This window comes from Malurus melanocephalus, unplaced genomic scaffold (genome assembly GCF_030028575.1).
Source record: "Malurus melanocephalus ecotype Western Australia unplaced genomic scaffold, MMel_1.1 scaffold_8, whole genome shotgun sequence".
Lineage (NCBI taxonomy): Eukaryota > Metazoa > Chordata > Aves > Passeriformes > Maluridae > Malurus > Malurus melanocephalus.
The window spans coordinates 4,433,094-4,458,925 of record NW_026623240.1 but is presented as its reverse complement, the minus strand read 5'-3'; the positions used below and the strand labels follow the sequence as shown (position 1 = coordinate 4,458,925).

The following is a 25,832-nucleotide window of genomic DNA, read 5'->3' as shown; positions in this document are numbered from 1 at the left end:
AAATTTTCCTCCAAAATTTCTGAGATGGGATGAATGTYTTCATCCATTGCTATTCACTAGAGAATTTTCTTGTTGAGGGTTTTGGGATGGCGGAGGAGAGTTGTTTGTGGGGTTYTTTTTTCAGTTGTTTTGTTTTTAACCAAGCAGCTTCTTCCACAAGATGGTTTCTTGACAATGCTRCTTACRTTGTAAAATAAGAGTATCCTGGTTWAAATGTTATTTGCACAGAACAGAGTCCATAGCTCAAACAAGAAAAATACCTTGAAGTTTCTGTGAAAAAAAAAATAGAGTAATACTATGTGTGCATGCATTAGTTGGGCTTTCTATTGAAGTTATAATTGTAGCTTGTCAGTGATCTCTACCAAGTCCACAATGTGTTTCTGGTGTCTTTTTGTTGTCCCTCCCCTGCCCTAGGAAGTTCTTRTATGATTGTGTATCATTATTTTGTTCCTGTGAGTCCTTGGAAGAAAGGTATTTGAATAATTTTAGGAGGTTGTCATCCCTCTTGCTGGGAGGGAGAAAGATAATGTGTTTTWTTCCACATGTAAGCACGTAGTGATCCCAACAAAAGCAGCATTGCAAATTGAAATTACAAACAACACAGGATTTCCTCTCTGCTCTGCTAATAGCAGTAATGAAAATCTCTGCTAATGATTTTGAGAGATACCCTTGCAATCTCTGACATCTGCATCAGCTTGAGAGATAAAGTTACAGTAAGTCCTTGGTTAAAATATACTCAACAAAATCCTCCAAACCTCAATTACCATGGAAACTACTTATCCTTAAGGCAGTAAGGATAGTTGAAATATTTTTCTTGGCAAAAATGGGAATGAGGCCAGAAATAWATGGGATTGTGCATAATGAGGCCTTTGATCTTTCATTTACATCTGTGTTAAGCAGAAGTAATCTCAGTGAGGCAAGTTGAGTTGAAGAACAAAATGTGTTTATAGGACAGAACAAGGTTTAAGATGTTGTCTAGTTCTGGTTATTTATAGATATTTTTCCATTATCTTCATATGCTTATGTTAACAGATTTCTTTTTTCCTTTTCTACTAAGAGAAACACACTAAGGACAAATACTATTTGTATATAAAGCTAGTACACATCAAGCTTTGAAAAAATGCTTGGGACAAATGGAACTAATCAGTCCCATCAGAATTTTGCAGTCTGAGATTAAAAATGCCTTTCATTTAGTCCAGGTCCCCCAAAATCCCTGAGTACTCAATTTCTATAAAACATAGTGTAGTCTTTGCTGTACAGGAACATTTGCACACCTCTAAGCATGAAAATCAACTCAGGAATAAAAACCTAATTTCTGGCTTTATGTAAATTGAATCTATAATTTGCTGCAGTTCTTCTGTCATTGTAACATCAAGTTTTAACASACTTTAATGGACTAAAAATAACTTTTGGAAACATTACTATCAAAACCCCTATGGTTCATAATAAGCAGATGTTTATTATTATTGCTCACAGCTTAGGTCATTGTGAGCAGAAGTCTGGATGTGAAAGCATGCACATGGGCACTGCTGGGCCATGATGTTACCTGCATTAATGTAAACCCCTCAATGTGTCATGTTTGCTCAACGCTTCCAGCTTTGACAGCTAACCCGGATTATAAATTACACTGCASCAATAATCCCTATGAAATACACTGATCTTATCTTCAGGCTTGCTGTCTGCCGAGCAATGAGCACAGGGTCGAGAGAGGTGATTGTGCTCTGCACTGGAGCACGCTCACCTTRAGTATTGTGTGCAATTTTGGGCACCACAATATAAGAAAGGCATTGAAATATTAGGGAGCGTCCAAAGGAGGGCAACAAAGGTGGTGCAGGGCCTTGAGGGGAAGCCGTGAGGAGCGRCTGAGGGCACTTGGTCTGTTCAGCCTGGAGGGGACTGAGGGGAGACCTCACTGCAGCTACAACTTCCTAATGTGGGGAACAGGAGGGACAGGCACGGAACTTTTCCCTCGGGTGTCCAGTGGCGGGACCCGAGGGAATGGCCTGAAGTTGTGCCAGGGGAGGTTTAGGTTGGATATCAGGAAAAGGTTCTTTCCCCAGAAAGTGTTTGGGCACTGGAACAGGCTCCCCAGGTAAGCGGTCACAGCACCAATGACAGGTTCAAAAGCGTTTGGACAAAGCTCTCAGGCACACAGTGTAATGCTGACAGTGGTGCTGTGCAGGGCAGGAGCTGCACCGGACGATGTGTGCCGGTCTCTTCCGACTCGGCCCATTCAGCGACGCTGGGCCCCCCATCCCGGCGCTGCCCGCACCGGAACCGCCCTCAGCCACGCCGGGAACGCCGAGCCCTGCGCATGCGCGGGTCAGAGGGCAAGGGTGAGGGGCCGGCCCCGCCCCGCGGCAGCAGCGCCATGGCGAGGGATGGCAGCCGGGCCGGGGGGAGAGATGGCAGCCGGGCCGGGGGGAGAGATGGCAGCGGGGCTGGAGGGAGAGATGGAAGCCGGGCCGCGGAGAGGGATGGCAGCGGCTCCGCGCCGGGTGAGGGCACCGGCCCGCCCGCACCGGAGCGGGTGCTCTTTCCGCCCACCTTCAGCGTGTCCGAGATCAAGAACAAGCAGCGGCGGCACTTCATGTTCCTTCGCTGGAAGCAACAGCAGAGGAAGGTGGGGCGGGCTGTTGGCGAGGGGCGGGGGCGGCCCGGGTCTGGCGGGTCTGGCTAACGGAGCGCTCTCTGCCTGCAGGAGAAGTTGGCCCTCAAGAAGAAGCGGAGGAAGGAGCGAGAGGCCCTCGGGGACAAGGTGAGGGCTCCGGCCGCAGGAGCCGGTGTGTTCCGCCCCGAATGGGGCACGGCTCGCCTGGGTGAGGGTCCTGCAGCTCTGTCCGGAGCTGGGGCTCCTCAGCTTCCTGAGTGAAAGTGGTTCTCCACAGACTGCAGAGAAGCGGAGCAATGAATRCAGTGAGGGTGATAAAACACTGCAACAGGTTGCCCRGAGAGGTGGAGCATGCCCCATCCCTGGAAACATTCAAGGCCAGGTTGAAGGGGCTCAGAACAACCTGATCTGGTCGAAAATGTCCCTGYTCACAGCACGGGGGTTGGACTAGATGGCCTTTAAAGATCAATTCCAGCCAAACCATTCTATGATTGTATGTTCTCTGTGCTCGCAGGCTGTAGTAGCCTTCAGARACATTGTTGTCCAGCAGAGGTATCAAACAGCTGATTTAGAAACATTGTTGCTCCTGTGTTAAATGATGCTTGAACAGACAGGGTGAATTTTAAGCTGGTGACATAAAAGCATAAAACCTCCTGAAAAGTTGTCTCTGATGGGATTGCTATGGCATTTGTGTTGATCTTATTAGGAATTACACTCTTAATAGTAATTTCTGTATAAATTTTAATAATCAGATCAGACCAAACAATGCCCAGATCAGTTATCTCCTGCATTCTAAGTCCAGTCATGAACACAGGAACTTTTCCTGAACTGACTGAAGATAGTCAGATATGAGTTCCTGTATTACAGTAGTCTCACAAGTAATAGGGTAAACATTAAAAGCTATTAGTCATTAAATTGTAGATATTGAGGTTAAAAAGTGACAGGAGAATCCTTTTCTTCCATGGAAGAAATAAAAATGGATAGAAAGTTCCCCTGTATTTTTGTTTTGTATTGAAAAGYGACACTATTCTAGTGGTTCTTCTCTCTAATGCTCTCTGGTGTCCCAATACACATGCATATTTTGAATTGAGGTGATGTAACTTCTTTTTAAAAAGTGGCATCAAATAAATAATCCTTTGAATTCTGTGTAGAAATACACTCAATATTGGGGTAATATGAATGTGGTATTTGCAATGTATGTAATAATTACATGAATGTGTTATGTTAATAAGCTTTATGTATTTTAGGCACCTCCAAAAGCCATACCAAAGACTATTGAAAATCAGCGAGTATATGATGAAACCACTGTAGATCCCAATGATGAAGAGGTAACTGCTGTAATTTCTGCATGTGCTATTAAGTTAACCATTTTTTTTTCTAAGAAGGGACATAAACTGATTGATAAAACTGAACATTTACCACTTTCCCATTAATCTGTTGATGAATTACTTTTTACACAATTGGCTTACTAAGATGTCATTCTTTCATTATCTGTATTAAATAATTGCCTTTTGCATTACTGATATTGAKAGTAAAAGCTGCTCATGTTCATCACACTAGATTCTTAAACATGCAAARACCACATGCCTTCATATGATTAATTACAGAATAGATCTTGTAAATTGAAATTTAGATCAGATTGAACAATTGTTCTTCAATTATTTCATACATGGTGGATTAACAAGACTTCTGTTTTTCCAGGTTGCTTTTGATGAAGCAACTGATGAATTTGCACCATACTTCAACAGACTGACAGTTCCCAAAATTCTTATTACAACATCAGACAGACCTCGTGGGGTATGTGTGTTTTACTTGGAAAGTTCTAAGCAACCTACTGGTTACAAGATACCGGTGTTTTCATACTATGATTAGTACATTAAAACAGAAAATAATAGCATTCACATGGGTATTTTCTGTCATTTTATTTGGTGCTCAACAATATATGTGTATGTAATCTGTTGGTTTCTCTAGCACTGTTTGTTTCCTCCATAACAAAAAACAACCAGATAACTGAATTATTCATGTTGGAATTTAACYCCCCTGTTTTGCAGAGAACAGTGAGATTCTGTGAGCAGCTGGCTACTGTTATACCTAACTCACATGTCTACTATCGAAGAGGACTGGCTTTGAAAAGAATCATTCCACAGTGTATTGCAAGGGACTTCACAGATTTAATTGTTATTAATGAAGATCGCAAAATACCTAGTATCCTTTTGCGTATTTATCAGGGAAAGAAAACAGTTCTGTAGTGTGCATCAGAGATCTACTGTATTCTGTTTCTTAGTGCAAACGACAGAGCTAAAAATCACTGCCAACATGATGGCTAATGGAACTTGGAATTATTAAACAAAGTGTGTAKATATGTTGGCACTGTTTTGTTGTTTGTAATACACAGATAAGCACTGTTAAATTCCAGTAAATTTAAGTTTGATTAATTAACAAGTTTTTCTGACCAGGAAGTTCCATTTAATTTTTCTGACTAGATAAAATACTACAAATTCATGAGTGAGACAGCAATAGAGAATAACTTGTTAGCAATTGAAACAGAATGGACATGCTTGGGAAGGTAGTATAGTTTGGGAAGAGAATGAAAATATAACAGAACTTTTGGGATAGATTATGGATCTAAGTCTCTAGTGTAATACTGCATTTTGCATAGWATGTTCCTCTGTAAATTACATGTTGAATTTTGCCAGCCTTTTTTTTTTTTAACGTGGTGCACAGATGGTCTTGTTTTAAGTCATCTGCCTGATGGTCCAACTGCTCATTTCAGAATGAGTAGCGTGCGTTTGCGTAAAGAAATAAAGGTGAGACTCAAAAAAAAATTGAAAAATGGGTTAGTTGTTGCTTAATGATAAATAGATCCAGTCTACTTCAACTGTCAGAACTGCATTTTCATATGATTCAGGTGATCTTGTAAAGGTGTTTCTTTGGTAAGCTAACAGGAGGCAAAGGACTACTTCATAAGCAGCATATTTCCATTTTCAAACTTACTTGCTGAATTTCTTTAACTGCCAAATATTTTATAATCTGAAATCTGACAAGTATCATGTCATTAAAAAGCAGATGATAACCTACATCAATGGGAAATACCCCACGTCTAGCATACTCACAATAGGGTATATAAAATCAGCAGTATAAAAGGTTTCAATATACATAGTCTTGAAAAATACCTAGTTCTTATTCCTATAGCCCTGTCACCTCTTCCGTAGTATTGCTTACTTAGCTCTAAGTAATTTGCAGTAAAGTGGCTTTTCTTCTTTGAAATCAGTATTCTTTAATCAGTTCTGATTAAAGAATCCCATGTATTCTCAGGCCCATATATGCTTAGTTGGTATTAGTACAGAGGGAGTACTCCTATGATAGTTAGAGTGCATTATCTGCTAGAACAGGTTCTACTAAGAGTGAAAAGTAGTGCAGAAGAAAATGAAAAATTCTTTGTGCTTTTTCATTTTATTTATATTGTTGAACTAAAGAGCCTTATGATACTAGCTGTTCCTTTACTTGTTTATGAACTTACGTTGTGTTTGAATAAGTGATTAGGACATGTTATTGGCCCTGTCTTCCTATTTCAAACACTTCTTTGATAATACATTAAAATCCTTTTGCATTCTTATTATTCTCATTCCAGCGAAAAGGGAAGGAGCCCACAGAACACGTCCCTGAAGTGATCCTGAATAATTTCACAACGCGCCTTGGCCATTCCATTGGTCGTATGTTTGCTGCTCTCTTCCCACATGATCCTCAGTTCATTGGAAGACAAGTAGCTACATTTCACAATCAGAGAGACTATATCTTTTTCAGATTCCACAGGTGATGTTTTCCACAAAACTCATTTATGAGTGAGAGAGAATACTCTTGTAACTTAATTCCTAATTTTAATTATTTTCTTCCCCAAGATATATCTTCAAGAGTGAAAAGAAAGTGGGAATTCAAGAACTGGGACCACGTTTTACATTAAAGCTGAGGTCACTTCAAAAAGGAACCTTTGATTCCAAATTTGGAGAATATGAGTGGATTCATAAGGTATATCTTAGTAATGATAATAGCCCTGCTTGGGAAGACCAAATCTGACATGAACTGTAACCAAAAATCTTACCCTAGAAAAACAGCTGAAATGCAGTTCTTAGTATGGGAATGCTAAACTGAAGTATTTAATATATATTTTGAAAAATGTGCAAAGCAGAAACATTCTGTTGTATAGCAAGTCAAAACTAGCAAGGATGATGGATGTCAATATACCATGACTACTSTACTATACCGTAACTACATTTCACTGTCTACCTCGCTAAAAATGGTGTGGTCATCCTGGTTTGTATCCTGTTGCATGAACTTGGTGGTAAACAATTCTTCTTTTAAATTTCAGCGTCGAGAAATGGACACAAATAGAAGAAAATTCCACCTATAAGTGAAATCTGCCAGTTGCTGGTGACCAGGAATACAGCAGTTACTTTGAACTATGGATGATCTTGGACTCCTAACTACTGATATTGATACTGAACAGTATCTGTCTGCAGAAAGACAAATAGCAAACATGAAAACTTTCTACAGCAGCAGATTGAGTAGGATGTGCCTTTGTTCCTGTTCGTAGCCAATGTGACAAGGACAATGACTTTTTCCAGTTTAGCAGGAAAAACTATGGCCATGTTTGAGCAACCTATCATTAAGCTATCACTGAGGATTTGCCAGAAGTGCTGCTGTGCTGTAGAAACAGATTTACAACATCAAARACAGCAAATATATTGGTTAAAGAAATTTTCAAAATAAAGTATTTCTAGTTTTACAGTTTTGTTTTATTTTTTTCCATTAACCCAAAAATCTTCAGTTAATCAGGTAAGAGACAAATATGTTAAACTTTTTTCTAACTTACAGTATGCCGTTCCCTGACAGTATGGGGATAGTTTTCCACAAAGGTTCTCCTATCCAGAGAACAAGGCAGTTTGTAATCCATGAAATCCATGGTATTTTATTTCATTAGCATCTTGCATAAAAGAGGCATGTTGCTGAAGTTACAAATACAATATGCATAACTCCTGCTGGTATCTCTTCTGTAAATACCATATTGACAAGACATGTATATACCCAAAGCAGTTGAAAAGAAAAAAGATGGCAAAGAATTAGTAAAACTCCTTCACAGGAAGTACATGAAACTATAATCTAAAAATGCTGCTCAGTGACTATGTGAGGTCTCTGAGCAGAGTTTTTCCCATTAAAATTTTTAAAACGTTTCTTCAGCCTTACAGCAACACTCGMGTTCGTATTATCTGCATTATAAACTACTGTTTTGCCTTAAGTTGGCACATTYACTGGCAGCCAAAAGGTCAAGTTTTCTTTGAGTTACTTTGTTTTCACATATAGCTGTAAGTGCTTTTTCATATTTACCTAAAGAGTAAGAAGGCTTACAGAGTTATCTCCTAGGGCAGAATTACTTGTTAAGATAAAGAATAATTCACTTTGTCTGCATCTTATGTTTATGATATGGGACAGCTGTATAACTGAATTATAAACAGTCCAAAATTTTTTTTCTATTTCTATTATGCTTCTAAGTATGGTACTGCTGGAGCCTCAYTGTTCTGCAGGACTGTTTACCCCAAGCAGACTTGCAGCAGCACAGAATATTTACACTCCTCTCTCTGCTCTCTAGCTGCTACAGAGCGATGCACTGATAGCTGAGGTGCCACCATACCCCGAATCAACTTACAGTAATTTCAAGACCAGACTAAGTCAAGACACTTTTATTTTTTGCTTGGCATATAAAACTGATTCCCTTATGAAAAAGAAGTACATAACTAGCATACAGTTCATTTGGAGAGGTAGATGGTAAGAAGTTCGACGACAGTAGCACTTTTAGAGTTAGATTTGGCACATTAAAGCTAAGCTTTTGTACAGACTTCAAACCAGGCCACTCCTTGAGGCACGCCGCCCATACACACATCAGCAGGTAGGAAAAGATGCTAAAAGATCTGAAAAACAAAATCAAAATCTAGTTAGAAAGGTATCACTGCTAAATGAAGCAACACTAAGAACACGTATCTTCAGTGTACACCACAGACAACTATTTAGGAAAACACAGGTGTTTTATAAAACATTAACAAATTTTTAGTTAAAAAAAACCTCAAATTTTTAATGAAGCCATCCCCAAAGACACAATAASATAAACGAAGCTCTTAAAAAAAACATGAAGCTTAGTGTCTCCTGGAAATCAAACTGGTAAATGGAAGGGTAGAAAAAGTTGTTCCCAGTCACTTTGTGTTTGCCAAAACACCAGGTATCTATTCTGCCTTTGAAAAGCAGGAAATTTGTTAGATAACTAATAAAATTACAGTTCCTCTTCACTGAGGTGGTGCTGACTGTGCAGACATGAACACTATTGGCTCATCAAGAAAACACAAGGAATTACAACTAATAAATGMCTCTTTCTCAGGAAGTGCTTGCAACAGATACTGCAACGTGAAGGAGTTTCACATACAGGTGGTGTAACTAAAACAGAAATAAAGAGTTCCATTCCAATGGCAGTAACAGAAAGAAAACATTAAGCCTTTTATACTCCTTATATGCATCTGTGGTGTGAGACAGAGGAAACATTGTTTCCTGACATCCACACCCAGGAATCCAGAAATTACTTTACCTTGGCAAACCTTGGTGGGGAATTATATGTGTGATTAAGTACAGTTTATTTGGCTTTGTATAAATTAGCAGTCTATAATGCTTACAGATGGTCTGATTTCTTCCTTGGGTTAGTGCTTACAGCTGAAGCTACAGTAGTGTAGCATCCAAGAGCATTTTTTAAATAACAGCAGTTGGCAAATACTCACAAATAGAAGTTGCTTTAAACCTACAAGAACTCTAAAGCCCATTTCAGTTATACTGCTGTAATCCACAGCTTAAACAACATGGGAAGTGKTTTTGTTTGTTYAATAATTAAGAATCAACTTACRTACTGTTACTACTCTGGTCTTTAAACATGGTTATTCATGCTAATATGCACATCTGGAACTTTTCTAAAGTCTGCTTGAGGGGAGAACAATTTTAACCAATCAGTCTGACTGTGGTCACCTTTCAGTAAAGCTGCCTAACAGCACTATTTAAATCTAGCAGACTACAATTCTTTGGATGATATAAGTCAGCTACACAACCAGAATTTTTCACGGTAAAGACTCACTATGAGATTTCTAAGGATTGTGAACTATGGTTAACTGTGTATCAAATGCTTTGAAATAATGTCTGTGGTCTCACCTCCAACAGATCCAAGTGAAAGTGCAACAGGAAAAAGGAACATGGTAAAATTATCATGCATTTACTGTGGTCAAAAAAACCAAGTTATTGTGATTCCCAGAGTTTTGGTGAAACGACTGTGGATYTAAAACTCACCTTTCTAAAGAGGTTAGCCTAAAATCTAATCACCAAAATGCCAGATGAGTGAGTAGTCTTTCTGATGACAGCAGTAGTGCTATTGAGCCTATGAAACTTTTGRAATGAAAATCCAAATGAGTATTCCACTGTTTCTAGTTATTTAAAYTGCTACCCCTGTAGTAGCTTACTTGAATGGAATGTGGGCTTTTAAAAGTAAACACTTTTCAAAAAGTATATACTTCTGACTTTTGGCACAGAGGGCATCTCCCCTGCCCCCAGTGATCAGTGCTCTTCCTGGGGCCCACCACCACTAACCTGTTTTTGGAACTGCACTTTTAAAGTTTAAGAACTAAAGTCTGTTTTATCTGCCCCAATCAGGATTCACCACAGATCCTGTCAGGCAATTAATTCTGTGTGAGAAAAGGGAAATAATACCCTTACAGAGAGGAAGATACAGCAGAACTGCTGTGCAAGTATGTTAGTCCAAACAGCAGCTCAGTAGCAGGTGGCCCCGCTACTTAGCTACAAAAACTGGTGGAAGCAACAAAACCAGTGGAAGCTCTGCAATAGCAAAGAGCTGCTCATAGTAATTACGGACAGCATGTGTCCAGTACAGAGCTGTGACCAGAAGAGGGGAGAAGGGACCAAAACAGGGATTTAGACCAACACCAGCTGCACAAGTCAGATGCTTCTGAGTGCCTTTCATACTGCCTGTCTCATTTAAATGACAAGAGAGTTTATGAGCTGTAAATCAAGAACTTACCACTGAAAGATACTGAAGTAGTTCACATAATTACAAAAATGAACAAACTTTCTGGGGTCTGAATGGATTTGTACTTGATGATACTCCCGTAAGTAGGGGATCATGTTGCGCATTCTGCAGGCAGAATTGCTTCAAGTCAGCTGCAGCTTGAGAAACCTAGTCATAATAAAAACTGGCATTAGAATTCACTGAACACTCTTTAATGAGGGTGTAACTMAATTGCAAAGTATTAAAAATACTACAAAATGATTCTGTAATACAGTTTATGTAAATTGCTTTTGTAGATTTTATGCAATCATTTCATTGTAGTTTTTCTTTCTTAAAGACAAGAAGCTGTACAATATAAGAACTACTTTGGATGTTTTAATCTCCATGTTAAACTTCTAACTATGAGGCATAACACATATGCAATATCTCGGAGATGGCTTAATTAAATACATAAAGATCCTTAATTAAATATATAAAGATCCTACCATAAACAATTCAAAAATACTGTCTATGGTTTAACATGATCTAGTCGACTGAACTGGCATTTCATCCTCCTTTGGAAAGCCATCCTTATAATAAGATAATTAATGGGTTTCTGAGCACCCTTATATGGGGATTTTGGCATGCTGCACCTTCCTAAAAACTGAACAGTGAAAAATTCGTTGTCTCGCTTTCCATGCCGTAACTCCAAATTCGTAAAACAGAACGATTCAACTTTGAAAAAGTTGCATCTTCCACCGACACTTCRTATCTGCGGTTTGCCCAGAGTTTCTCTGGCGTGCCAGGCGCAGTCTCACCCCGGCACGGCACAAGTTCAATGCACTTTGTGTGCCTGGCAGCGACATCTCCATTTTGCCGTTCCGGGGCCAGCGCAGCCTGTTGTGCGCCCCGGCTCGGGCCGCCTCTCCCCGGAGCCCGACGGAAGGGCGCTGCTCACACCGAGGGCACGGACGGGCAGCGCGGGCCGCGCCCATGGCCCCGGGGAGCGCTTCGGCCGGGGAGCGGCCCAGGGACCGAGGGGCTGGGAGGGCGAGCGGCCGAGCCCCGGGCAGGGCGGAGGCGGAGGCGGAGGGGACACGGCTGAGCTGCCGCTCCGGGCTGGCCTCGGCCGGGGAGCCCCGACGGAGCCAGGGAGAAGCCCGGGCACCGCCGCCCAGCCGGTCCGCGGGGCGGGGCGGGTCGGAGCCRGCGGCCCCGGCGCGACGGGCGCGGCCCCGGGGCGGTGAAATGGCGGCGCGTCCGCCCCGTCCCGTTCCGTTCCGTTCCGTCGCGGCTCCGCGCTCACCTTCACGCGGGTCACACTCGCCTCCAGGCGCAGCTGCTGCACCACCTTCTTCATGGCCGCCACGTTGGAGGAGCCCGACATGGCGGGGTTGGCGGTGGGCTCGGCTCGGCACTCACGGCACTCCCAGCACAACTTCCCGGAGCGGCCACAACTCCCCGGACCGCGGCGCCTGCGCACCGGGGCCGGGCCGGCGGGCGGGGCCGCTCCGTGTGCCGGGCACGGGGCACCGCCTGCGGGCACCGAAACAGCCCAAACCCGCGCTTTCCTGACGGGGAGTGGGAGAGGAGGCTGCGTTACACCGAGCTGGCGAGTCTTGGGGACAATGTCCAGTGAGGTCCAACTTTGGGGGTTGTTTTGAGATGCAGTGAATGAAGTTCCTAACTTTGCTGTTGCTAGCAGCTTGAGTGTTGACTATAGCCTGGAGGATAAATTTGGGAGTCCTGGTTTACTGCCCGGGAATGGYGGTGAAGCCTGGAGCGACATCAGGTACTGCAAGTGCACCATCTTTTATGTCCTAAGGACCAAAGGCAGGACTGCGCTGTGCCCTGCTGTGACCTTGGCTGGGAATGACCGGAGCAGTGATGGGGTGTTACACTCAGGTCATTTGTGGGAGCTTGCAAATAAAGACACAGGCCCTGTTRAGTAGGTGTTTCCCACTGACAAGAGGAAATCTTAATTTCACCAGCGCCAGGGTGAGACCTAGAAGGTCGCTTGGAAAGTTCTGTTGCTCGTGCTCCAGAACAGGTGAATTGGAGGCAGCTGGGGTTTGAATTGGAAGCAGCTGGGGTATGAATTGGAAGCAGTTGGGGTATGAATTGGAAGCAGCTGGGGTACAGGCAGGAGGAGGACAGAGCTGTCCTGTTGAGGAGATCTGGAGAACAGCAAGGGAGTTCAGCAGGCAGAAAATCCACAGAAGGTTTGTAACCTCAGAGAGTCTGGAAGAGCCTTCAAAGTGRGAACACCAAGGAGAGTCCAAACAAAAAGAGAAAGATGGAAATAAACTTCTAGCAGGGCCTGTTGAAATAGTAGGAGGGGAATGGTTTTAAACTAAAAGAAGGTTGATTAGAAATATGAGGAAGAAGTTTTTTACACTAAGGTTGGTGAAAGCCTGGACCAGAGAGGTACATTCAAGGTCAGATTGAGCTTGGGRATCTGAACAACCTGGCCGAGTGGGAGGTGTCCTTGCTCACTGCAGGAGGTTGGGCTCACTGACCTTCAAAGGTSCYTTCCAACCCAAACCACTCCATGATTCTGTAACAGTGTTTGCACAGAACCCTGGTTATAATCTATGGAAGTACTTTTCTGACATGGTTGCCCAGCATAGTCAAGTTTCCTTAGTACACTGCGTTTGGCCAGCACAATGTGTTGTTTGCTGCCATTCACAATGATCTTCACTTTATCAGATCTAGGCCCTGCAAGAGTCTCATTTTGTGGGGATTTAGGTCTGTGTCTTTAGGAAAACAGTAGACTCATATAGGAAATTATATACAACCAAACTATTTTTATGAAAGGGGAACAAATGTTAAGAGGAAATGCTCTGGGGCAGGTCTCTTAGAGCTGCARGGCTATGGTTTAGCAATTCCCCCAGTTACTTAGGTGATACTTGTGTAGAAGGTGTGGTTGATTCTGTTTGCAGTTAACTGGAAGTTTTCTGCCTCAGCACAGACAGGACTTCCATTTTTCRTAAATGGAATGAAGATCAGTAAATGAAATTAAAGGATATTTATAGAGCAACTTCCCTCATAACAGATTATCATGAAACTAATTCTTAAAGAATGCTTCAATCAAAAAGAAAATTAGAAAGCCCACCTGGCATTTGCTGTGGTCAAACAGAGGGACCAAAATGTCATTCAGTCAAATGAGACCTCAAACATCACAGGTGAGAATTTTTGTACTTTTCCATAAAGATATTTTAGATTTCACAAATAAAAATATATGAAAATAASGTTCTAGGAGACCTAAGAGGAAAAAAAGATGTGATTTTAAAATAGTATATATAGGAAGCATTGTTTTCTCTTTCATATTAAGTAACTCAACACTTGCAGAAACATTTAATCTAGCTTATTTGCATGGCTTCTGGTTATAGGGAAGCGTATCATCCTTGTCAGTACTCTCTGATATCAAGATCTGGATATTAACAGTGCAACAACTACCACAAGTCTGAACACAATCTAAGTGAACCTTGCTCAGAGCCAGCTTAGTTATTTTTGCAGACATTRGCAGGAGCATTTTTGTGTTCCCAAGGTAGCTAATGTTAYTAACGACAGTCGAAAATAYTTTGAAATTTTTTTCTTCATGACAAGATCCAGTTGTGGTGCTGTTTGAAACAAGCTTTCAGGGCTTTGCATTTTTTATGAGATGAACAAAGGTAGGATTTCAGCTTAGGGATTCTTTTAGTCATGACACTCTCCAGAGTATCAGCTGTGTTTGGTAAGAKCTCTCCATTGCTGTCACAATGATACACAGCAGTAGCACAGGCTCTCCATTATCTCACTTCCATTGTGGAGCTTCTTCTAATGTGACGTATTTTGGGGCTGTCAGCTGGCATTCAGTCACAAATTGCTTTGCTGTCACTGTTCTCACTATCTAGTCATCTCTGTGAGGCAGGGCCTCACTGTTCTAGTCCCTGTGCTAATAGCAAAGGAACCATTCCTGCCCACACAAATTAAAAGTGCACCTGAACAAAACAAAGTGTATAGGAAGAGSATTATAATGTATTTACTTCTGTTCTTTTTTTTTAGCTGGTGGAGCTTCATGTTTTTTATGTCCCAGCAGAAGTGTGGAACTTCCAGCTGAATACAGTTCCTGTAGCTCTTAATAGCAAATTCATCTCAGCTGGATTCATCAGGTGAGTGCAGTCTCAGGTTTCATGTATGTGATRGGTCCTTCACACTGTCCTTTAGTTTTTTAGTGCAGCTCTTGCTGTAGGGAACACAGTTCCATTGGTCAGCAGAAACTTGATGTCTRATTAAATCTCTGGAGGGTAAGTGGTGACCATAACTAGCATTGTGTTAAAATGTACTGTATCAGCCCATGGTGCAGACCATTGAAAAGCACTTTCAGAGCAGCACTAGTATTTTTGCAGAATAATTTATATTGTAAAATCATACCTTATATTCTTTCTGCCTCTTTGARCCTGATTATCAGAAGCTGGAATTCTTTTGGGCAATAGGCCAGCTTCAAGACTGTGGCTTGATGAAGATAGGGTACCTGTCAGCTCCTTGGAACAGGGATATGATGATCTGAGCTTTCTTAGTTCAGAGAAAGAGCTGAAGCCTTGTTTCTCCAGGGGAAGCATTGCAGCCCATGAACCAGCAGCATTTCCTCTTTCTTCTTCAGCAGGAGTTCTGAAAGGCTGTGCACAACACCATGTGTGCTCTCCAGTAGCTGTTTAAAGGACTTAATGGAAGAATACCCTGATTCCCAGACCTAGGCTCAAACCTGGCWCAGAGAGTTGCATCTTTAATCTTTCATAACTTGAAAAGTTTTATTTATGCTCTTCAACACTTTACTCACACAWTCTRTGTGTATCTAGTGTGGTTAGAAGTTGTAGAAAAATCAAATAATGTAAAGATGTGTATTGAAATAGAGCTGTTACATGCACTTTGTCTACTTGTGTGCAAAACCTGTCAATTCAGCTTAAATTGCAGGGAACAGAGGTTTTAATTAATTTAAATTGAGTCTTGTATTATCCATTTAAGACAATATACATTGTAGCTGAAAAGATTGACAGCAGTCAGGTTTGAGCATGTAGGGCAAAATGCATTCATTCTCCCAACTGCTTTTGTTGAAACGCTGCTCAAAACCAGAGAAAATAAGTACATACACCCATTTTGTTTGCTGTTCTAGTCTGCAACAGAGGTGAAGAATATATATCTGAAGTGGTAACTTCATGTCATGGACATTTGTCACTGCCCTGTATTTTGTAGTGTAAATTTATTTCACTGAGGCATCAAATTAAATTAGAATCCTCACTGATTTCAGTGGGTTTATATCTGACTGGGTATTGTTGCTTGCTAATGACTTAAATAATTGCTAATTCATTATTCTATGGATATTGTGCAATGCTGCAGTACATCACCATTAACAATAACTAGCACCTGGCCAGTGAATCACTGTCTTTAAAAACAAAAAGTATTTTAAGAAACTTATTATAGACCAGGAGAGGGAACAGGAGCCTTGCTTGTATTCCTTGGCTTGGACGTTGTTGATAGCTCTGTTCAGTCAGCCTGACGATCCCAGGACTGTCTGAATCAGCTTTACAAAGGACTCCTAGGTCAAAGTACAGGCCACTTCCATTAGCTGTGAAATTAGAGGAAGATATTAAGAGTGTAATTGTCTATGGCCCTGAGTTCTTGTTCCCATGAACTTAATTTCTCAGTTTCTGTGATTTTTTTTTTTTTCATTTCTCATTCCTCACCACAGAAACCAAACTTTTGTTATTTCTAGATGAGATGGCTGCAATGAACTCTAGTTTGCATTACTTTTGAAGGGACACCCTGAGGCAAGTGACTGTTCTCTGCCAGTCAGTGGCAGCAAGTAACAAACTGATATTACTGTAATTTCCTAGCAGCTGCATTGACAAGTAACTTTTAGATAAATTTCTGCCCTGTATCTCAGGATCTGGATACCTACTTTTGTCTCATTGTACATTGCAGTTACTTAGATGTTTTCCCTGCTGTTCATAAATGGCTTAGTTTTAGGATTCCTTGCTGGTTTGGACAGGCCTTATCAGTGAAGGCTGGGCAGAGTTAAAATTGCCTCTGAAAGAGCTTGCATTTATATGACTTCAGAAGACCACTCAAGGGGCATATCTTCTCTGGGTCATCAGCTTGAAGAAATCATAGTGAATGAGGAATTTGAATTACAGATCATCTGTGTTCTCACATAAGTCACGTAAGGATGTGTATTGAATTACGTATCCATCGTTCACATATGTCTTTATACAGTTAAAATGAAGGATGTTAACACTAATAGCTGCAGCCAATGTGGGCAAAATAATGGCTGGGGAAGAAATAAGCAGGAGCCAAATCTACAGGGTAGATTTACTGAGTAATATGGCCTAGACATGTCCACTCTGCAGACTGTGGTCTCCTCTGCTGCATGCCTATGTTCCAGAGCAGCTTCATGATCTTGAGGAGGGTCCTTGAAGTCCAAGGTATTTGAAATAATACAAGGGAAGCATTGTAGCCCACAGAAGTGTTGTGAAAATGACAGCGTTTTACTGCATACATGAGGTGGGAACKGAAGGCCTATAGGGCTGCTTGCAAGTGCAAACAAACCTTGGCCAGGTTATTGCTGAAGATCTGTTCAAATGGAACACRTGGCAAGTCCTTGTCTGTAGTGTTTGCTGAGAATGGCGTGTGCTATCCCCCAAACAATGTCTGTGCATTGCTTGAGGAGTGAGAGCTGCCTGGGCCAAAATCATCCTACAYTTAGTCAGAGTGGGTGATTAACAGTCTCTCATGTTTATCTTACATGATGGAATTAGATGAACAATTAGAATTGCTTGTGCTGTGCTGCAGAGCTTTGGTGTCCCTCTGGYACATTTGGATTTMTTGTGCAGAGATGCTTTTTATTCTGTAGTGATTTTTCTACTGAGCTCATTACTTTAATATTTGCATACTTTCAAGTAGTACATTAAATGATGCATTTCATATTTGTGTCAGCATTCTCATCCTCAAACCATGGTGGAAATGTTCACACTGCAGTGTTTGGTTTTTATTTAAAATACATTTGCATGAACACATGCACACACCCAGCTGTAAATTTTTGTTGGAGAAGACAAAAGCAGAGGAATGTGCCTGCTACTTAAAGTGGACARTGATGAATTCTCCTCTGGCCCTGGGTGCCTGAAGGGGATGTTCAACAGTCCTGGACCAAACTTGTGAAACTTGGTCACTTCAATGGAAGTGCACAGCTGTGGTTTCCAGTGGTGTTGTTATTCCTCTGCAGATGAGGAACAGCATTCTGAAGGAGTAACTTTCAAATTTAGTCTGCTTCCATATTGTCCCTTTGTCTGAGGCTGATCCAGTGTGAGTGTTGCTAGTTAATGTTGTGGCAGCCCTTGCAGTGCAGTGCTCTGGCTGCCTCACCAGACTCTCCAGCCTCTCTGTAACCGGGGTCGGTTCTAGGACACAGTTCCCAGTTTTGGTCATTCTGTCCATGCAAGCCAGCACATATAGAGCATTATCTTCCCTCTCCTACTAACTAACCATCATTATTTGATCTTACAGATGTATTGATGAATGGCAACATTCTAGGGTGTCTCCTCATGTCACATTAAGAGTGCTGCGGGAGAGTACCTGGGTGGAGTGAGAGTTGCAGATAAATTCAAATTTCTAAAATGCGTTGGGAAAAAAACTAGCAGTGGTAAGTTAAGTTTTGTTTCTTTAGTGCTCTTTTGTTTTATAATGTAAACCAGAGATTTCATTCCTGCAGATGAGATCATGTCACATAAAGTGGAGATAACTTCAGGAGCACTGTTAGCATTTGGTTTAAATACAAGCTCTTGTCTGAGCACATCTAGAATAAATACTAAGTAATATGCAAAAACTAGGTGGAAAAGCATGAAAAGAAACTTAAAAGACTGTGATACAATCTAAATTGGAAAGAATGCGTATGTTTTCAATGAATTCAGGTCTTTTTAACTGGATGATAATAACTAAGATGGTGTATTTTCTTCCCCACATAGTTCAGAGATAAAGGGAAAAATTTTCCAGCCTCCTTAATAATGTCAGCAAATGAATAAAATATTTTATGTAAATAGAGAATTAAAGATACTGGTAATATACGTGAAGGTTTACAGAGACAAATTAAAGATATAGTTTTACTTTGAGGTATTTAATGTTGCTTGATGTTGAACTTTATAACAAAGTGTAAAGCAATAAACCAACTGGTTTATTTGTTGTTTAGGGTCATGGTAACCTCATTGAATTACGTCTCTATGATCAAATATTTGTTGAGTGTTCCCCCTCCACCTTCAGTSTTCTGTTTCACAACACTAACAATGTAAGCAGAACTAAGAGCTGTGCCCTATTTGCAAGCAAGAGTCTTTTGAATGAAAAAATAAGCATAACCAAAATCATATTGATTTCCTCTTCCTTTTTTTGCATATAACTTGTATGCTTAATTAAACGTAATTATTTAAATGTAACCTCAAGGTTTTTTTCCTTACATTGGAGCACATCTTTCAAATGTACATCAGCCTGTACAAAGTAATGGATAATATTAATTCACTGAATTAAACTTCATTTACAGACAAATAAATGAAAGAAAAGTCACTCAATGATTTTTCACTTGGTTTTTTTTTTAATTTTATTTTTAGCTTGCAGGAGAACAGGACTAGGAAGATTAGAGCTGATCTTGGTGAAAAACTGGAAAATCAGGTATGTTTTTCAAGGTGACATGCCTAGTAATCTTAAGCATTTAATATAGTCCTCCACCTAGAAACAGTCTAATTTTGTAGGACTGATGACTCATTATAAATATGAAAAATTTGAGAATAATTGAAAAAAGTTAATTCATGCACTGCTACTTAGCAGGTTTTCTAATGAATATTAACTGTATTTCTGAACAATTAAAATCTGCAACTACAAATTTAATTTAGAAATTGGCAGTTTTTTATTTCATAATCAATGAACCRGGTGGCCTTTTTAAGGCCCTTAGTTCCTGGTCTTGCATGGGAATATTGGTAACTTGTGGGGTTATGGACATGGATGAGAACAATTAGCAATAATCTATGGTTTTGTCTGTACATTCTCTGTGATGTAAGTGTTCAGTGTTCTCATTTTATTTGCAGAGGTCCAGCTGTTTGTAATTTAGTTACCCTGTGTACTGCTAACAGGATAAAAAAAACTGATGTGCAGAAGTCAAATTCAGCCCTCCCACTCACTCAGGCTGCTTTCAGGGCATATATAACTAATGTAAGATAGATATATATATATATATATATATATACACACACACACATATATATATATATATATATATATAATGTAACTATTCAGCATTATGGTTATGTACTTATAGTTATGTCTTTTGACTCTATAGGCAGATGGAAACAAGCAAAATCATCTTACTTCTCCAAAAGAGTGTATTTCACCTCCTAGTCCACCTCTTTTGGCACTTACTCTAAATCCAGCTCAAGTTCCTGTAATTCAGGCTGCAAGTGAGTACATGATTCCAAGAAATTGCAAGGAAGTGAACATTTAATCAAGACTGAAGGATTAATGAAGATGTAAATACCTACTTTATAAAAGGATTTGTGCATACGTTCATTCACAGTATTATTATGAAAGTTAATTTATGGTTAGAAAATTCCGGGCATTTATGATTGCATGGGCTGGCCTCGAGCTTGGCAGGTTCCCAGCACGGGAAAACTCAGCGAGTGGAGTTGTGGATGGAAGAACAGGAGGGAGGTCAGATGAGATATTGCAGGCTTGAGTGAGAATCTAACAAAGAAAACCACGACTAGTATTGCTGAGGAGGGGAACAGTGAGAAGATCAATGTTTGATCTATTGTTGCAGACTAGTGAAAGTCTGAGGTATAGTTTTACCAGCTGGATTTTAAGGCAAAATTTCKCTACAATTTCTATTGCAATGTATTTTAAGAAGGAAATAGTCTTTTGAAGGCTTTTTTTCTTTATTGGCAAGAGTTTTCMATGTGCAGAGTATATATATRTGTTTCTTGATTATAKAGTTTTAGTGATASATTGTCTGAACATATARAARGSTGTTAGTTTGTGTGTGTGTATGAATGGATGTACACTGGATTTCTCCCTTTTTCTAAAGCACCAGCCRTTTTGAAAAGTTAGAGATACTTGATTAAAATGAAATGGTTTCTACTGCTTGTTCTGACAGAGCTTTTGGCATAATTTGTGATGARTGCATTACAAAAATCTTGACTGATCCTTCCTACTTAGAGTATTCAGATGCTTGCTAAATATAATCGTAATATCTTTAGAAAACAAGATGGAAGAACTATTACAACAAATGAAGAAAGACACAAAGCACATGGAGRAAACTAGAGAAGAACTGATCAAAAAAGCTAAAGGGCTACTGGARCAAAACAAGCTGAGGAGGTACCGTGGTACACTTTTAACTTATTTTGGAATTTGGAATGATTGAGAAATGACACTGAAAAACCAATGTGAAAATATTGGTGTCCTTGTCAGTGAGCTTAATTACAGAGAGAGCAGTTTGTTAACCAATAGCTCCCAGAAGACTCATTTTGTGTAATAGCATGCTAGAAAAATTCAAGGTTGCAATGTTTCCTTCCACTTTTTTTTTTTTTTTGGTGGCATATCTTATAAAATTAAGATTATCTTGGTTTTTATGAACTATCCCAATTGTGTCTCATGTACGTGCAGTGTTTAGAGAGCTGCTTCTCCCTGAGCCCGGGGCAGCTGACATATTTTAATCCTGCCTTTAGCTGGTATTTACAGAGGCTTGCACTGTGTTCATAGGTTCAGATAAATTGCAGCATAATCATTTTCGTTCCTCCTATCTAATGACATTCTGTTTATGACATGGAAGTTACAAGCCTGTTGGGACAAGCTTGACAGACCTTGGTTTTTAACAAGGTCAAATCCYATTGAAATCTCACATGAATTTTCTTTGTAAAATTATTTTCAAGTTTAKACTTARRRWRKMYWYYYTAAGTMATCCCAGTTATASAGTGATGAGATTTAATCATTTTTATGTTTTGGAAGCTTTCTCTTTGTGCTTAAATGCAGCTAAGTCATTAGGAGCCTCAAATATTACTTGTAGATCATTGAACAGAGACAACAGGCCAGTTTTTTCAGTTGTTCTCTACAAACATGACTGCACTGCACTCCACAGCATGGGGAAGTTGTATTTAAAAAAAAACCCCAAACTTGGGTACTTGAAACATAAACCTGTAGTAGTATGGAACTGCAATGCAGCCTAATTTATTATTTGCTGAGATAAGCCTTAAAGACAGGCTCCTACACTGTCTTAAATTATATTACCCACTTAGGTAAAATAAAGATTATTTCACAAGCATTCAAACAGCTTCTGCGGGTTCTTTAAGAAGCGTCTGTACCTCTGAATTTTTTTTATCAGACCTGTAGAGTTTTGTAAGTGAGGCATGTTGCAAGCATGTTTCTTTACAAGGTACTAAGGAAAGAGCATTTTCTGCTACAGGAACAGCCATCCAGTCTGTATTTAATATCCTCCTGAGACTGCCATGCTGGCAGGCACTCTCAGTTTCACAACTCAGAGTCCTCCAGCAGCTGGGTTCTTTTGGGTAAGTTTAAGCTGTTCTGGTTCCATAAAATATGCCTTGAAAGAAGAGTTTCACTTAAGACACTACAGGTATGCARTGTGTATAGGGGACACATGTGGCCRTAAGACTGCCACATCAYGYAYAGGGGTATTTACATGCCAGCTCTTGACAGCACATGAACAACACAGGAGGAGTCATAGTTAAGTGTAAAGGTAACTAACTCTTTGCCATAATTTGGGATCTTAGTATGGAATGAWGTTGTTCAAAATCTCTGGCCATGGAGAATATAAGTTTTGCCTAAATCTACAGCACTACATTTTCTGCTACTGTGCTGGGCATATCAGTCTTCACAGGCCAGGAGCACTTACGTGCTACTGAACCKGCAGAACAGCCAGGCTGAATAAAATTTTGGGTTTGGACTCTTGTGTTCTATCTCAGTGGACAGATAGTGCCTTTTGTTGCAAGTGTTTGTGTGAAAATGCAGTTGCATTTACAGTGACTGTAATTTCAATGAAGATTTTTTTCACTAAATGTTTATTTTAACAAAACCTACTGCCATATTCTAATGTGTGCATTGGCCAGCTGAATCTTGTGTGATCAGCTGGCCACGACTGTCTTCAGCAGACTTTATGATAAGGTGAACCAGACCAAACACTATTGTTGTTTTCCTGTGCAGTTCCTGAGGAATGGAGAAAGAAGTACTTTGAAACTAAGAAAGCTACAGTTTCACTGGCGGAGACTTGGAACAAACTACGACAAGATTTAGAGCTTTACCACCGGAAATTGCTCTTGCAATTGGAAACCAGAGAGAGCCGAAAATGACCAAACAATACAACAAACTCCAAGGTATTTGCTTGTATTATTTATTATCTCTTTTTACACAGTCTGRGAGTTTTTTGTATGAAGTATAAATTAAAGAAACAAATTTATTGCCAGCCAATGGCTTGTGAACTAGCTTTGGCTCAATGATCTGAGAGACAGAATTCCTTCAGGCCATTTGTCTCAAAAAGACTACAGAAATGCTTGAGTGTGARCATTTGATTCTTTCTGCTTTGTGTTTGTACCTTCTTGTAACAAAATCCCCTTCTGTTGGGTATGGTTCAGTATGAATTGTTCAGTTCTACATTGTTTCCATCATCCCAAATTTCATACATGGAGGTAATGAATGTTTGAAGCACAGGAAACATATCTGTAGCTTTCAAAGTGGTTGCACCTGAACTAYTGTGCAACTGTGAGTTTCATAGGAAGTTCAGAGAGGGATTAAAAAGAAGAAAAGATAAAAGAAAAGAGGGAAACACCCTTTCCAACAGCTGTGTCTGCTAATTTTCTAAATGCTTTAAGCACAACTGTTAGCAAAAACTGAAGCCAGGGAAAAAGAAATGTCCCTTTATTACATCTGAAAGGTGCATGTATGTACAATCTGAGTGGGTATCATATACAAAGGTGTTGAGCTATCTTGAAATATCTACAAAAAGAAAAATATGATTAGAGTTGACACTGCATTACTGGCTATGTTCAGATCTGTCATTGCTCCTTTTGAGGGGCATATCAGGGGTGGGGTTTTTTAGGTCTCCCTGGCTGGGCACAAAGAGGCCTTACATGTAGGATGTGCTCAAGTTAACATTCCTACAGCAGTTCTGTCCTGTCCAGCGCCCAGAGATGGTAGCCAGGATTTAATGATTGAGCTGTCAGGCTCAGCACAAGGGTGCTCCCCACCCCTCGTGAGCAACGTGCTGGCCAGGCAGGCATCAGTCAGGTGGGAAAGAGGTTAGAGGATTGTTTCTGAGTGGTGAAGCTGCACCCAAAAATGAAGAGATGCACTAATGCTGCACTTCAAGTTTTGTTGCTGTTGTTTCACGCAGAATTACACAATCATCCGGATTACTACAGTGCAGCATGAACTCCATCAACTGAAGAAGAAGCTAGATGATGCAAAAATGAAACTCATAATAGAAATTAAGGTACTCTGTCTTTTAATTAGAACAGTCAAAATGTGACAATATATAAAAAAAATCAGAACTTCCCCATTACTAGATGATGTAATCATTTGCTAAACAGTTCTTTTATGCTGTTAGTTTTAAGGKGTTAGGTGTTGCAATTTTGTCACTTGAGCCAAATTACTCCAGAGCATCAGGTTATCAGATKATTTGGAATGTATGGCATTCAAAAAACTTAGATACTCAATGTACTATGTAAGCTAAGGTTCACAGTCTTGTTCATAATGTTCCCATTTCATTCAAAAGGTAACTGAAGAAATACACCTGGTTTGGTGAGGCACTGATCAGTAATAAATAGACTGTGGCTAAAGAAAAGAAATGCTATAAAGGAAAAAAAATCAACTAAAAAAAGAAAAAGAAAAAGAAAGAATGGTTCTCCAAGCAGATGGCAGACCTCTTCATGTGCTTTATTCCATATCAGTACTGCCTATGACTTTTTGGAAGGAAGATGATGGTACAGGCCTTCACACTGGATAGCTTTCCAGCATTGAAAGCTTGAAATTGGAGTGCTCTACATTACAGAGGTTGGCAATACCCCTGTTTACGGGGTATCCCAGGGTGGATCTGCTCATTATGACTCCTTCATTGYCTAGCAAGGAATGGAAAGAACAATTAATTTTGCAGTTGTCTCAAAAACATCAAGGCAAAGTACAAAACAAAGTAGTGCAAGAACTAGGCTATCTAATTAGACATGTAAAATTTTAAAGATGAAAGTTGTATCCTGTATTCAGCCATCCTGTATAAAATTCAATCTGTTATATAAACTTGTATGCATGTCAGCTCCAAAAAAAGCTTCCTTAAATTGCCATTCCTTAAATTCTGGGTTCTTTTGCAGATGAGAAAGCAGGCAGCATCTGATTTAYGAGCACTGAGAGCGGAACTGRCACYRAAGATTCATTCAGCTTTAATTCTCYAGTCCAGAAGATCASGAGTTTAAGATGACATGACTAACATCTGTGAAGTCTACAGCAGCTCTCTAGTGTATATAGAATTTCAGAGCATTCATTTGTATGTTCTTGAAGGTATCATGTAAAAAGTCATTAAYTATATAAATGTGGAATTTGTATATTAGGCTACTGAGGCAGTGCAGCTTGCTTCTTTTTAAATCTCATTCTTACTGTAARATTAGTCACATACTTAAACATACAGTTTAAGCTAGTAATGTGTCTAAAACTAAGCTGTTATTTTTAAAATGCAAATTAGTTAAGTGTGTGATAGCCCAGTGGTATGCTGATGTTCTTTRATTAACTAAACAGCTACTAAGCAAATAAACCTAAAATCTGTAACCTGGTTCTTATTTTCAGGCACACACATTTCATTTTTGGGAAATTATTAAAATATAGCTGCTGTAGAAYTACAGCAAGAGTAATCCTTTATTTAGCTCTTTACTGGTGTATGTTTGAGCATTATGCCTATCTATAAATTACCAATGTATCATTACYATATTATTATGAAGAATAAACAAAATCACAGATAATCTCACTTTATGTCATATCTAGCTGGTTTTGTTCTCTCTCTTATTAGGAAAGCCTGTCTTAGGCTGTCTTAGGTAGTTTGAAAGCTTGCCTGAAAGCTTTCTCTTGGAC

At 39.9% G+C, this 25,832-nt stretch overlaps 3 protein-coding genes across 3 annotated transcripts; 2 read left to right on the top strand and 1 right to left on the bottom strand.

The window, feature by feature from the left end:
- Window positions 1-2,187: 2,187 nt before the first annotated feature.
- RPF1 (ribosome production factor 1 homolog) lies at window positions 2,188-8,501 on the top strand. Its single transcript, XM_057374774.1, has 9 exons — window positions 2,188-2,623; window positions 2,702-2,758; window positions 3,859-3,939; window positions 4,313-4,408; window positions 4,663-4,816; window positions 5,336-5,418; window positions 6,243-6,424; window positions 6,511-6,637; window positions 6,978-8,501. Exons 1-9 carry the CDS (start codon window positions 2,315-2,317, stop codon window positions 7,017-7,019), a joined length of 1,131 nt encoding a protein of 376 aa, XP_057230757.1. The 5' UTR covers window positions 2,188-2,314; the 3' UTR covers window positions 7,020-8,501.
- Window positions 8,332-12,186, bottom strand: GNG5 (G protein subunit gamma 5). Its single transcript, XM_057374787.1, has 3 exons — window positions 12,001-12,186; window positions 10,728-10,883; window positions 8,332-8,574 (listed from the first exon to the last, which is right to left on the bottom strand). Exons 1-2 carry the CDS (start codon window positions 12,079-12,081, stop codon window positions 10,758-10,760), a joined length of 207 nt encoding a protein of 68 aa, XP_057230770.1. The 5' UTR covers window positions 12,082-12,186; the 3' UTR covers window positions 8,332-8,574; window positions 10,728-10,757.
- Window positions 12,187-12,796: 610 nt separating this feature from the next.
- Window positions 12,797-25,757, top strand: SPATA1 (spermatogenesis associated 1). Its single transcript, XM_057373183.1, is given in 11 exon segments — window positions 12,797-13,879; window positions 14,742-14,848; window positions 18,264-18,292; window positions 18,295-18,372; window positions 18,916-18,922; window positions 19,328-19,388; window positions 20,053-20,170; window positions 20,966-21,091; window positions 22,926-23,095; window positions 24,112-24,210; window positions 25,082-25,757. Coding segments are annotated over 11 exon segments (933 nt in total). The 5' UTR covers window positions 12,797-13,843; the 3' UTR covers window positions 25,184-25,757.
- The last annotated feature ends 75 nt before the right edge of the window (window positions 25,758-25,832 follow it).